Source organism: Delphinapterus leucas, chromosome 13, assembly GCF_059928025.1.
Source record: "Delphinapterus leucas isolate spDelLeu-1000000601 "Yukka" chromosome 13, BTC_Dleu_Yukka2, whole genome shotgun sequence".
Classification (NCBI taxonomy): domain Eukaryota; kingdom Metazoa; phylum Chordata; class Mammalia; order Artiodactyla; family Monodontidae; genus Delphinapterus; species Delphinapterus leucas.
The window spans coordinates 55,522,089-55,536,891 of NC_143141.1; the positions used below are offsets into that span (position 1 = coordinate 55,522,089).

Here is a 14,803-nt window from a genome sequence, read left to right on the forward strand (position 1 = left end):
TTGAATCTATAGGTGCAGAACTGTGTATATGAAGGGACTGTAAAGTTATATGTGGATTTTCGACTGTGCAGGGGGTCAGTGCCCCAGACCGCTCGCTGTTCAAGGGTCAACTGTACTCTTAGAACTTTGTGATGCCTTTTTATGAAAATAAGTTCCTAATTTCAATATTGCTAAGTGTGTCAAACTTTATGAATGGTGTTTGTGACTTAAGAACTATCTTTCCCAAAACCAACTTCATATTTCCTATATTTTTATAGTCATAAAAATATTTCTCTATTTTATTTTCTACAGAACTACAAACACTAAAACCTTGGTAGTGTTGCTTTGTACATTTAGGTAAAAAATTCACTGGAGTTGATTTTTCTATACGATATGGAATAGGGATCCAATCTCGTTTTGTTCCTATATGAATACCCTATCATCCCATCACCATTTATTAAAAAGGCTATCCTTTTCCTCCCATGTTCAGCAGGACCAGCCACTACACTCTCAACCTCTCCATCTCCCTGTAAAATAAAAGTAGACTAAATCAGGGCTTCCCTGGTGGCGTAGTGGTTCAGAGTCCGCCTGCCGATGCAGGGGACATGGGTTCGTGCCCCGGTCTGGGAAGATCCCACATGCCGCGGAGCGGCTGGGCCCGTGAGCCATGGCTGCTGAGCCTGCACGTCCGGAGCCTGTGCTCTGCAACGGGAGAGGCCACAACAGTGAGAGGCCCGCGTACCGCAAAAAAAAAAAAAAAAAAAAAAAAAGGTATACTAAATCAGCATTCTCAATCTGAAAGATTTTGTTAAAGCCCAGATTTCTAAATCTCATCACAGACTTGGGGTGGGAGAATGGCAGATGGGCTGGAGGATCACACTAGGACCCTGGATTTATTGTAAGTTCCTTGGCTAACACATATGCAGCCAACCTGGCTCATGCCAACAGATGGACACTGTGGGGAATCACTGGAAATGGGTTCCATGCTTCCTTCTAGCTTTAAGATCCCTTACTTTTTTACAAAGTCTCTGGGCTACTTGTTTCTTCCGTACCATTCGGGAACATGTGTAAAAGTCTTATCACAAAGAAATACAACACATATCAAATTCTAAAAACTACATGACTTTATTTATAAAATTCAACATATTGCCTACTATTGCCCATGTCCATTTAAGTATTCCTCAGTTACAGCTCTCATTTTTCAAAATAAAGATCTTTGAAAATATACTCAGGTAGAGCAAGGTATACTAAATATTTTATTATCTTGATATCCCATGGACATCAATTGCTAACACTATGGAAAAAGGGCTAATATAAAACAGTACAAAAGCATTACAGACAACAGCTTATCAATACTATCTTCATTCCATTAGTGGAATTTACTCATGTAGTTACCTTTATTCTTGAAATTATTTCATTTACAAAACGATTATTCTTTGCTATCACCTCAGCTTTCAGCTGTTTTAACTTCATTACGATGTTTTCTTCTGACATTTCAGTAAAGGGCACTTGCTTCACCTTGGATAAAAACTCTTGAATAATTTTTTCACCTTGCTGAAAAACATGTGAACATTTCATTAGTCTTTAAAATGACTTTTCTAAAAGTCACATTAAATAGTAATGAATTGCCCCATTATAATTTCAATCTAAACACTCCACCCAATATTTAAACAACATTCTTTAAGTTTTAAGTGTGCATCATCTAGAATTTATAGCAAAGGCCTTAGTTGACTGTATTTCTTCATAGCAAGTCATGAAAAGGATATTTATAAATATATTTTCAGCTGCTAATGCCAAAGAAACTGAATATTTTAGTAGTTCCCAAATCCCTCAGCTTTTATAACTAATATATAAACTTAACCTTCTGGGGGAAAAAGAACTCAAGGTTTACAAACACTATAAGGCATAAACAGTCACTGAAAATTTAATACTCATACACACATGGGATGTTTCTTCGTTTATTTTACTGCCTAGTTATTGCCATTCTAAAGAACATGGTTATTACTTGCTATGTGACCCGTGGGCTAATTCCTTAACACACATTCCTCATCCGTAAAATGGGGACAATAATATTACCAACCACACAGGGCTGTTGTGAGAATTAAAGAGTTAAAGAGTGCAAAGTGCTAAGAACAGTGCCTGACAAAGGATATAATGTTTATTACTGCATGTGAAGCTGAACTGAAAAGTCTGCTTTTTACCAGGGAGCCAGTTAGTAATATGTACCTTAGAGGTGAAAGGTAGATAATCCAAATGATACGATAGAGAAGAAACACATCTCTATTAAATAACAAGTGCCTCTTTTTCCCAAAAAATAAAATCTAGATTGAGTAACATCGATAATTCTGTTATATGTCTCCCTTAGCTTAACATTTTTTAAAAATTCATTGTAATTAATAATATCAATAGTATATGACTTGTATTCTAATTAGGAATTATTTACACAAAGGAGCCTACCTAATCCTGGATCATGGATAGCTGTGGGGCTGATACCAAGACCGTTTCATATCCAGGATGGCAACCTTCCCTACTTAAAACTATTAACAAGTTATAATACATATCTCCTGCTTGTATAGGTACAACAGATAAAACCTTATCTTTTAAGCCCCAAAACCATACACATCATCTATTATTGTAACATCATCTATCCTTCAAGTAAGAACAACAAAAAATTCACCAGGTAAAAGCTAACAATGTGGGCTTCCCTGGTAGCACAGTGGTTGAGAGTCCGCCTGCCGATGCAGGGGACATGGGTTGCTGCCCCAGTCCGGGAAGATCCCACATGCCGCGGAGCGGCTAGGCCCACGAGCCATGGCCGCTGAGCCTGCGCATCCGGAGCCTGTGCTCCGCAACGGGAGAAGCCACAACAGCGAGAGGCCCGCGTACCGCAAAAAAAATTAAAAAAATAAAAAAATTTTTAAAAAGTTAACAATGTGACAAGAGGTTGTCACAATGCATAATCACAGTAAGTGCTGCCAGGACCTAGATGTAAATTAAGATTCTTTTATTTTCGTTATTACAGAAAACTAATAATCCTTTAATTTTTAAAAAATCCACTGGGCATATGCTTATACCTTTCTGTGTGAACATCTAAATTTCACCCACCACTCAGAAGGCCTAACTTAAGATCCACTGCTCCCACAAGAACTGAAACATCCTGCCCACAGAGAGCTTTCCTGAGTAAACATTTGTCATAATTCTCTATGACATGCTCACTATTACTACCTGCCCAACTAGTTTCTAAACAACTGGAGGGAAGGAACTGTGATCATTTCTTCATCATCTTAGCTAAGCACTGAGTAAATATGTAATTTAAGTGAACTCGATCTATTTGTTTACAAGTAATCAAAGATGTGCATGGACCTCTATAACTCCTTTGAATTATGTATTTTAACCTACACTAATATTCCTATCCTCCTACTTTTGAAATCTGGTACTTGAAATGCTATCTTTCAATTGTGCAGATGTGTGCAGTGGTGAAACCAAAATGATACAGATGGATTCTTTACCGTGCAAAGAAATGTAAGTGGAAACCAATAATGAATGTTCAATAAGTAAACATTAGAATCATACAGGAAAAAAATAACTACAAAAATAATTTGACAAACCTCTCTTTCCAGATAGCACCTCTTTGCTGCTGGTTCCATTTCATCACATTCCTGTGGTTTCCCAATATTCTGAAACTCCTCTAGTTCCAGGGCTTTTTGTTTAGCACACTCTATTACATGCCTGGGGAAATTAGCAAGCTCAGCAACGTGAATCCCAAAACTCTGATCACAGACACCTGTAAGAAATTTGAGGCGTGTGAGGGGCAGGGTAGGAAGAGACAGCAATTTATGCAAATGGAACTTACTTTCTCACTTTGTCATTAGGAAACTTAACTTTGTATTATTTCAAATACATAAGCCAAATGTTTCAGAGTAACTTAAGGAAATTTTAACTAAGCCTCCAGTGAAAAGTGGTTATAACTTGGCACACAGTGCTATATTGTATCCTCGACAAATGTAGTAGGAAAAATAAAAATAGCAGAGAAAAGCCTTGACAGATAGTCCTCAAAAGCCTAGACAAATATCTGAATCGGAAGAAAAATTAATCAACACAATATCTCTGAGGTTTTCTCATTTCATAAGGGAGGAACTAAAGTACTGTGGAAAAAAAAGATAAATGTAAAGTGTCACAATTAGGAGGAGTATTTAATTCAAAATGTATTTCAAATGACAATGAAATTTTTGACCCAAATCTAGTCTAGTAAATTTTTAGACTAGGTATGTTAACTTCACCCACATTTGCAGAAAATAAACTGACTTAAGACATTCCTTCCAAATGTTAAATACCAGTGATGCTCACAGTGTCATCATGGAGCTCCCATTTTTGCCTCAACCGTAAATTTTCCTTTAGCCTAGTTATATATCCCATGCATTCTGGAGCTGGATATTCTGCACAGCTTAGAGAAACAAAAATAAAATAGAAGCAAGTGTTTGATAAACATCCAAGGAGGATGTTTAGTGAAGGAGGAACCTGTTCCTATCGTCTCCAAATTTCACCTGGTCTTTTTTAATACTTTGAATCCATTTCTTTTTTCTTTGGCGGTACGCGGGCCTCTCACAGCTGTGGCCTCTCCCGCCGCGGAGCAGAGGCTCCGGACGCGCAGGCTCAGCGGCCATGACTCAAAGGCCTAGCCGCTCCGCGGCATGTGGGATCCTCCCGGACCAGGGCACAAACCCGTGTCCCCCGCATCGGCAGGCGGACTCCCAACCACTGCGCCACCAGGGAAGCCCTGAACCCATTTCTTTCTCACACAAAACACCTTTTAAAAGCAAAACCTCAACTTCATGCTAAATGCCATGTCCAACCAAGAGTTATCTATATTCTCTATCAACAACAATGCAAACAGTAACTCAGAAGGATTCCTAAGAAGCATAAGCAACAAAGAATCAAAAATAATCTCATTTATGTGCAACCAACTGATGCAGAAAAACGCATTCATGGAAAATCAGAGAGCCATCTGAAAAAGCTATTCTGACGACTGGTGAAATGTTAAAGCAATAAAAACTTTACAGTATGTTAATCTCATCAACGCAGTCATCTGATTAGCTGCCAGGTCCACTAATGACAAACTTTTCTCAAAGGATGAAATGCCAACAAATAAGTCATTCCTTACCTGATAACTACTAACAATTTCAAGGTTTCTGGAGACCCCAGCTTTAAATGAACCTGTTATATAACACATTCTTAAAAATATAATCCGATGATTATGACAGTTTATTAAACAGTAACACCTAGAGCCTCAGAACTTCAAAGCTTATTGTTACTATCAGGTAGCTAATTTGACAAGAAAACATGCTGCCATGGGAGGTAGAACAAAACCCCTGTGACGATGTTCAAAAGTGCAGATCAGTCCTTTCTGTGACCTTTTTAAAATGAGTGGTTCTACCATGACACATAGAAATATAGATAACATACCACGTCCCTGTCCCCAGTCTGTAAATTAAGAGGTAAATGTGTTCTGTAAAAACATCAATAATTCATCCTAATGCAGAATAAGGCAATTACTAATGATTCCAAGGATAGGAACACCGAATTTACAGTACACCAGTGGTATGCACTCACCTTTCTTCACCTGATAAAGCATAGTTAAGGTCTCTTCAGTAGTTAGTGCTGTGACATGTAGATTATTAACAGTTGGTATCTGATTGGCCAAGGCAGTAAGTTCATGAAAATGGGTTGCAAACATGCAAAAAGCACGGATCCTTGTTGCAATGTACTCTGATATAGCCCACGCTAACCCAAATCCGTCATAGGTAGAGGTTCCTCTTCCCAATTCATCTATGATTATTAAAGAATCTTTGGTTGCAGACCTGAAACACATAATTATATGAAAATTTCCCATGATATATAGCATGTGGTAATGCAAACAACAAAATTAAGGCAATACAATGGGAAAGATGTGCCACAAATGTAACAGATTAATTATCTTAATATATACAAAAATTCAATAAGGTCAATGAAAAGCACTAAAACTTCAGTAAGAAAATGGGCATGGACATGAACAAACAACTGACATAAGAGGAAACAAATGGTGAATAAATATTTTTTAAATTACCAATCTCATTAGCTGTAATCTAAGAATTTCCAAATAAAGCAGCTATCATTCATTTCTTAACAATCAAATCAGTCAAGATTAAAAAAAATAATGCCACAAGAAGATGGGACAAGGGTGTGGTGACACGAACACTCGCATACACGGCTGGTGGTCACGTGAATCTGTGTGCCTGCCACAGCCCTACCAGCACCAGATATTAGCATTTTATTTTCTCTTTAACCAAATGAAAGGAGGGGAACTTTTTTTTAATTAGAGAATTTGACAGTTCTTCATGTGCTTATTGGTCATTTCTTTCTTTCTCCATGAAATGCCACTGACACCTTTTGCTTATTTCTTTAATTTTTTAAGTTATGCATATTAACTTATTGACTAATTACTGAACATTTGTATCACTTCTATAATTCCCCACAAACAATAATCAAAGCATAATTTATTAAGGATCTACTATATGCAAAGTACTTTAGAAGACTCCAAGAAATAGAAGGCATAGCCTCCCTGTCTTCAAAGAAGCTCCTAAAAATGAAATAAAGACAAGAGATTTCATAAACTCTAAAATTAAAAGCTAATAAATTACAGGCATGTCAAAGAGTTCGAAGAAACACCCATGACCTTAGGCACATGTGACAAGGAAAGTCATCAGAGAAGTAGAATTTCTGTCATTATGGGCCTGTAAAGATTAGAAAGGACTTGGGTAAACAGCAGGGAAGGACCATTCCGGGTAGTGTGAACAGCGTAAGCAAAAGCATGGCAGTGGGGAGATTCATAAGGTGAACAACTACCAGAAACCTTAAGAAGACAACATTAAAAATCAAAGAAGCTTTCCACAACTATCGCCAGTCACCCTTTTAAGATAATATAAAGTGCAGAAAGCTCACAGGAAAACTATTAAACTAGATAAAAGATCACAGATGTTTTATAGATGAACCTGCAAATTTACTTTTCAAAGGACAGAGACATCCATTTCTATTTTCAGGAGACTGGGAAATGAACTCACCTGAGAATAGAAGCAGTTTCTAACATTTCAGCCATGAATGTGGAGACTCCTTTCAACTGACTGTCACCAGCCCCTACCCGGGCCAAGATGCAGTCCACAATGGACACTTCTGCTGACTCACATGGCACAAAACACCCAATCTGGGCCATAAGAACTACCACCCCAGTCTGGCGAATATATGTTGATTTACCTCCCATGTTGGGACCTACAAAACATGATATCAACAAGCAAGATTATTAACTTATTTTTGCTACTAATAAATTGAATATTACTCCTAAATTGCACATCAGTGACTAATTACCTAGGTCATGTGATATGACATACAAGAAGCAGACCACAGGCTGCCCAAAGGCATGAACAGAGTTCCTGCCTTATACTAGGTCCCTGAAACAATGCTATTTTCTCTTCAGACAAGCCTATGCTGTGCCCTTCTTCAAGAGGACCCATGAAAAATATATCTTACCTATAATTTGACTATGGTCTAGAAAGAACATACAGACCACTTCCCCACAGCTCACAAAGCTGCCTGCAGGATAATTTTATGACATTCAGAAAACAGTACAGGCCTAACTGATTAATTAACTAAACACTATAATTCATTAATAAATGCATCTATCAGAGAATGAATCAGTATGATCAAATCCTTCAAATCAAGTAAATTCCACACTAAAACCCAAAGACATGACCCTACTTTTGGAAAATGTGCAATTTACCGACTAATGGTGTTAGATTATATGAACAACTTGAAAATCCATTTGGGGAAATAAAATACAATCACTGACTGTTTCCCAAACACATTTGCCCAAAGACTCCTATCACCCCTGCACCCTAACACTTTTATTTTCTAGAATCTTGTTAAGATCTCTCAAAACCCTTTAGTTTGAGACAAGCTACCTTAGTCTATATACAAGTCTACTTTTTTCGAGTTTCACATGAATATAGTTTCATGTCTTTTAAAGAATTGCTACCCTAAGCTGAGGTCATTCCAGCACCTAATTCTGCTTGACTTTCAATGACCTCACTATTGAAAGGTTTGGCCCAAAGGTAAGCTTGGAGGATGAAGAGATGTTCATTTTTAAATGCACTGAACCCCTGGAACAGGGGTTTCATTCTGTTCACATATATTTATTTATTCATTCATTCATTCATATATTATTAATATACTACTAACTAGAATGAACGTTCTTTTTCTAACATCAAGGACTAGGATTTTCTTCATCAACTTAAAATATATTTCCACTCCAACATAATAAATGGGAAACATTACCCGCAAAAAGCCCATAAACTAGGTTTTTTTACCAGTAATGATGTGGAACACCTGTTTATCTTTTTCAAAGTGAACATCATTAGGAATAAATGCAACTTCATCTTGAACTTCAACACAAGCATGTCTGGATGCTTTCAGTATAATTCTCCCTTGTCCTTTCTCCAAAATGACCGGCCGTACATATGGAACAGGTGCTCCATTGGACACGTGAGCAAAGCTAACAACAGCATCTAGCTGAGCTAACACATCATTTAGTGTCTGCATCGGTTCTACATAGCCTATATAAAAACAGAAAAGGTACACAGGAATATTGGATAAGAAAAAGTACATATAAGCAGCTATAAGAATAAATTCAACCCTCCTCCATTTGGGAATTCAAAAACCATTTCCTAATTTATATAATTTTTAAAAACTAACCGAGGTTTGCCAGAACTAAACATGAAAGGAACACCTAAAACTTAACATGAGGTTAAAATGTGTTGTCACATTTTCCCTTACTATGAACAGATTTCAAAAATAGACTATGATGCCCTCCCTTACCAAGATCCATTAAAATATAAAAGTGCATAGATGCTTGGACTTCCCTGGTGGTGCAGTGGTTAAGAAACGGCCTGCCAATGCCGGGACACCGTTCAGTCCCTGGTCCAGGAAGATCCCACATGCTGCAGAGCAACTAAGCCCATGTTCCACAGCTACTACAGGCGGCGTGCCTAGAGCCCGTGCTCCGCAACAAAAGAAGCCACCACAACGAGAAGGCTGCACACTGCAACGAAGAGTAGCCCCCAGCTCACGGCAACTAGAGAAACCCACACGCAGCAAAAGTTAACATCACCAATGATACGGCAAAAGACATCATGTGCCCCTTAATATGAATCCACAGACAACAGTAACGTCTGCGTATTCCAGACAAAACTGTATCACCTGAAAACAATCATGAGGAAACATCAGACAAACTCAAACTGAGAAATGTTCTACAAAATAAATGGCCTGTTCTCAAAAAAAAAAAAAAAAAAAAAAAATGTGCATAGCTGCTTATATAAGGAAATGAGGTAGAGGTTAAAAAAAAAAAACTAACAAGAAAAAGCTTCTATGGAAAAGCTTTCATGATATATTGATAAGGTAAGAAAAGCAGGGTGCAGTGATATGTGAGGCACAATTCTAAATTTTAAGAGTCTGAAACCAGGATGGCATTTCACAATTATCCTAAGAAACGTGCAAACCACTAGGTAATAAGATATAATGTGACTGTCAAGATTGTTACTTGAGGTTTTTCTCCCATGCAGTTAAATTTTAGCATAAATTCAGTTCCATAATTGTCTCTTAAAACACTTTCAACAAGATTCCACTCTGCTAGAGCAGTAAAACTAAAAGCTATTACATACATTAAACAGTCCCTGACACATGCTAGGCAAAGCATGATTAGGCAATAAAAATGGTCAAAATTTTCAGAATAGATTCTAAAATTTTAATAGGTTGGAGGGGCTGGTATAACAGACACATGGCTCACACGGAACTATCACATGGACATCAATGTGTCAAAAGCTTCAAAAGACAATCAAGAGAACACTGTTTAGTTTTAGAAAAATACAACATTATGAGTTTAATCAAATGGCAGAAAATCTGACTAATCTCTGATTCCCTTGTTCCCCATAAAAGTGATAAAATATTTTTTGAAAATAAAAATTAACTTATGAATTTAAACCACTTTTAAATTTATTCCTGTTTTACCTAACATATTAAAAAGGGGGGGAGAGGGGGAGAGTTCATCATACTACCCTATCATATAGCAATAGGAACCTGTGAGAATTACTTAAATATTAGTACTTTCATAATTACTTTAACTCATAAAATTTCTAACATACCAACAAGAATAGGTTTATAATAAAAGAAAACCAAAAGCCTCTTAATCAAGAGTCTATATTTGGTATCTCACAACACCTGGCTCTTCACAGCATCACCTTTTCTGGTTTAAGAGCAAGATAAATTACAAAAATGATCTATTACATTTTTAATAAACATAGTTTATAATGTGTGTATTAGACCAAGAAGAGGTTTCATTTAAATTCAAGGTGAATCCAAATACAAAACCTTCAATTTAAATGTTAAAATCTAGCAGCTTTAAGCTACTAGGTATTTAATGAATATTAGTTAATATTATTTTGGGGGAAGACTCCCAGTTTGAATATATGTAGTGTTTTTTAGGGTCCTTACAAATGCAATCTAGGCTAGGAACATAATTCAACTAGAAGATTACCATGCTACAGCAATCTGATACCACCAAGCAAAAATGTAATCTTTACAAATCTCATTCATCTCAACAGAAATATATAAAGTATACTAAAACCCTTTAAAAGTTTTATGTTTCTTTCTGATTTACTATAAAAATTTGTAACAGTAAAACAATTTACAGAATTATACACGCTTATACTTTTTAAATAACTTACTACCCCTAAATAATCCAGCACACATAACCTGAGAACAAGGACATCTTCCTACTTAATCACTATGCACACCCAAGAAATGTGACACCAATATCATATTATCTCATATTAAACTTTGCCAATTTGTCCCAATAGTGTCCTTTATAGCTAGTCCCCAATTCCAAACCCTAGTACTGGATCCAATCAAGGATCATCCTCTGCCTTTGACTGTTCTGTCACTTTAAGTATCCTTTAATCTGGAACAGAACCTGCCCATTCCTTCTTTGCTTCCATGACACTGACATTTTTAAAGAGTGCAGGCCTTAAAAAGTATGTCCCACAATCTAAATTTATCCAATTTTTTTTCTTCTTGTTACTATTCAGGTTAAACATTTTTTTTCTTTTTTCTTTTTTTTTGCGCTACGCGGGCCTCTCACTGTTGTGGCCTCTCCTGTTGCGGAGCACAGGCTCCGGACGCGCAGGCTCCGCGGCATGTGGGATCTTCCCGGACCGGGGCACGAACCCGTGTCCCCTGCATCGGCAGGCGGACTCTCAACCACTGCACCACCGGGGAAGCCCCAGGTCAAACATTTTTTTCAAGACTACTACAGGTATACCTTGGAGATATTGCAGGTTCAGTTCCAGACCACCGCAATAAAGGGAATGTCACAATAAAGCAACACACAAATGTTCTGGTTTCACAGTGCACATAAAAGTTACATTTACACTATACTGTAGTCTATAAGTGTGCAATAACAAAAAAAGTATATACCTTAAATTAAAAAATACTTTATTGCTAAAAGATGCTAACCATCATTTGACAAGGTAGGGTTGCCACAAACCTTCAACATTTAATGTATTGGTTCTATTAAATTTACCTGAAGAAATATTGACAATTTCCTTAACAATGGCATCCTGGGCTTCCTCATATTCGGTTTTATTTTTGGTATACTCTTCATTGAGAGAAGTCAATTTACTGCAAATCAAGATAATGGTATTATTAAAAATATTAAAACATCTACTGGAGATAATGTGCACTATATAAAATATATCCAGAGTATTATCCTATAAAGCATCAAAACAATTAAAATCGAAATATCAGTAGAAAATGGGCAACTCATTAGGGGCGGATGTGGCTGGAATTCAGTGTATTAACATTTATGCTGTTTGGAATGGCCCAATGGCACCAATAGTATTCTTGCTATAACAATTATTCCCTTGAGTAAAATTCTGGCCTGTGACCTTTTCTAAAATATTTAAATGGAAGCTAAAAAATAAAACAAATGAATGTATACAGCAAAACAGAAACAGACACAGATATAGAAAACAAACTAGTGGTTACCAGTGGGGAGAGGGGGAAATTAGGGATATAGGATTAAGAGATAGAAACTACTATGTATAAAATAGATAAGGCAACAAGGATATATTGTACAGCACAAGGAATTATAGCCATTATCTCATAATAACTTTTAATGGAGTATAAACTATAAAAATACTGAATCACTATGCTGTATTCCTGAAATTAATATAATATTGTAAATCAGCTATACTTTGATTAAAAAATAAATAACACACACCCCCACACACAGTTTCTCTCATTACTGTAGGAAACGGTCTTTGATACTGAAAGTTGTCGAAGTAAGGTAAATGTTTTGAAAACAATCTTACTGAGCAATTTGAAGAGTAAATGAAAATTAAAGGTTGAAATAAAAATTGCTGAAGATGAGAATAGAGAAAAAATATTCACTGGTATCAAAGGAAGGGAATGAAATTAAAAACAAAAAGACAAGATGAGGGGGTCACAGAGGATACAAGAAAGAGGGGGAAGTACTTATCAGAAGGAGGGCGGTATTAGTCAATCAAGGCAATAATTGTGAACATGATGGAACCAGCGAATGCTATAACATGCATATACAGCTTGAGAATGGTACATTGGCACAAAAAGACTATGAAACAGGCAACTGGAAAGAATTAAAGGAAGAAAAGAAAGAAGCAAAGACATTATAAAAGTGAGACTGCTGTGTGACGGGGAGAGCTGACAGACAGAAAAGAAGAGGTGGGCAGGAATCAGATTGTACGGGTTATAGTAAAGATTTAAAATTTTTCTGGATGACAGACACTGGAGGTTTTTAAGAAGGACAATTATATGATCCACAGCAAGCAATCTGTTGACAACAAGCAATGAATGAATGAACGAATGAATTTTTCACAACTTTTGGAACCACTGTGGTCAGTTCAACCTCTCTATATATTTTGGCTTAGGTAAGGCTGAACTTCTGAGGTGTTATAATCATCTTCCAGTCACCCACTGGTTAATTATAACATATATAAATTTCTTGAATCAGGGATACAGTGTGATTGAGAAACAGCAACTAATAAATCTGGCAACAGAAGATCCAGGTTAGAGTATCTATTGTTACTAGCTGTCCAATCCTGGGGAACTGGAGTTTCAGTTTCTCCATCTAAAAAGTGAAGAGAACTTTAACCTGTCCTGTTTATCTCAGAGAGCTGTTATGAGAAACAAACTAAACAGACTGACTATTTTCATTACTAGGTTGTCTGAACACCTAGAATAATGTCTACATGTAACAGACACTCAAAACACTTACTAAATAAATGGAAAGAGGATCATATATACAAAAGTTAGCTGTAAATACTAAGAATATTCAGGAGGGTGGGAGTAAGGCTGGCCATAAGTTCTAGAACATTACAGAAGAGAAAGGATAAATGCCCTCACTCTACCAGTCACAGAAGATTTATTTTTAAATAATTCTTTTTTCACCCATGAATAATCTGCCTCAGGAACTTCCTAACATCAGCAAGAGAAAACGCAGAAAAAAACTGGTAAGATTTTTTACAACAAGGAACACATTTTTTTTTTTTTTTAAAAAGCTGTAGTCTAATGAATGGCCTTATTAAGGCTGGTAGACATCTCCCTAAACTAAATGATACAACCAACTGATATACCAGAAGAATTTAATGATCAGGGATAACAAAGTTTTCTCAGAAAAAATAAATGTGAAAATAACTAACAGAGATATGAAGGGGAACTAACTGTAATAGATATGGAAACATAAAATAAATGTAATACAATGTATTTCATACTGATAAAAGGATGGTAAGAGACATACATGAAAAAATAATCTTAAAAATAGACCCAAAGTGCCATTTCAGTCAATGAGGAAAAAATGAATTATTTAACAAGTGGTGTTGGGATACCTGACCAACCTCTTGTAAGGGAAAAAAAGCTTCAATCTTATCTTATGCCTTATATTAACAATAAATATGGTAAAACTTCCTTACCTTAGAACATTCACATTTCATCAGAGAATAGTTTCATGGGACTAGTAAAGACTTAATTTAACATAGGCTTACAAACCTGTTCGTAAATTTAACACCATTCTTCTGGATATCTACTGTACTGAAATTTTTATTATTACGAAGGACTTTTTCTTCCTTGCATGTTACGCGAAAATAATATCCAAATTGTGTGTTGGAATCCAGTTTAATCTGTTTGCCAGGATCCAAGCCTTCATGATCAGGAAAAAAAAGAAAAAGTATGTCATAGATATCTACAGCCATTTTCAATGTAAGTGTTTAAAACACTTAAATCTAAATAGTGAAAAATACACTTTTATTACATGACAGCATACTGGAAATTATTAATATTATCCAACTGGGAAAGATGCACATCCTACTTCACTTACTTCACTCAAAAAACTACATGAAAATACTTAAACCCCCTTATTAATGTTAGCTTCTGATGCGGAGGCCTTTCTAGGTAAACCCAACCAAGGCTGCAGAGCACCAGCAGTGGGTAACACACACTGTTCTGAGATGCTGTGGGCATGAGGGTAGATAAGAAATGGTCACTGTCCTTGAGGAGTTCTGCTGAGGGTTCTTTAGTTAACCAAAGCATTTCTCTGGAACTAATCGAGTATAATTAAAGAAAACAAATATACTTTCCAAACAAAAACTTGAGACTCTGACAATGAAGCCCTAGAAAAACTAGGACATATACTTCGTGCTTATACAAGCTT

General features: G+C 36.4%; 1 protein-coding gene across 1 annotated transcript in view; it reads right to left on the reverse strand.

Annotated features, from left to right (window-relative positions):
• Positions 1-1,080: 1,080 nt before the first annotated feature.
• Positions 1,081-14,803, reverse strand: part of MSH2 (mutS homolog 2) — a 68,670-nt gene continuing 54,947 nt past the window's right edge. Inside the window, exons 10-16 of the mRNA XM_022573905.3 lie at positions 14,143-14,293; positions 11,642-11,739; positions 8,376-8,621; positions 7,077-7,281; positions 5,590-5,837; positions 3,588-3,763; positions 1,081-1,533 (exon numbers count right to left, since the gene is read on the reverse strand). Coding sequence (XP_022429613.1) covers positions 1,363-1,533; positions 3,588-3,763; positions 5,590-5,837; positions 7,077-7,281; positions 8,376-8,621; positions 11,642-11,739; positions 14,143-14,293 — 1,295 coding nt within the window. The 3' untranslated portion in view covers positions 1,081-1,362. The remainder of the gene's footprint in view (positions 1,534-3,587; positions 3,764-5,589; positions 5,838-7,076; positions 7,282-8,375; positions 8,622-11,641; positions 11,740-14,142; positions 14,294-14,803) is intronic.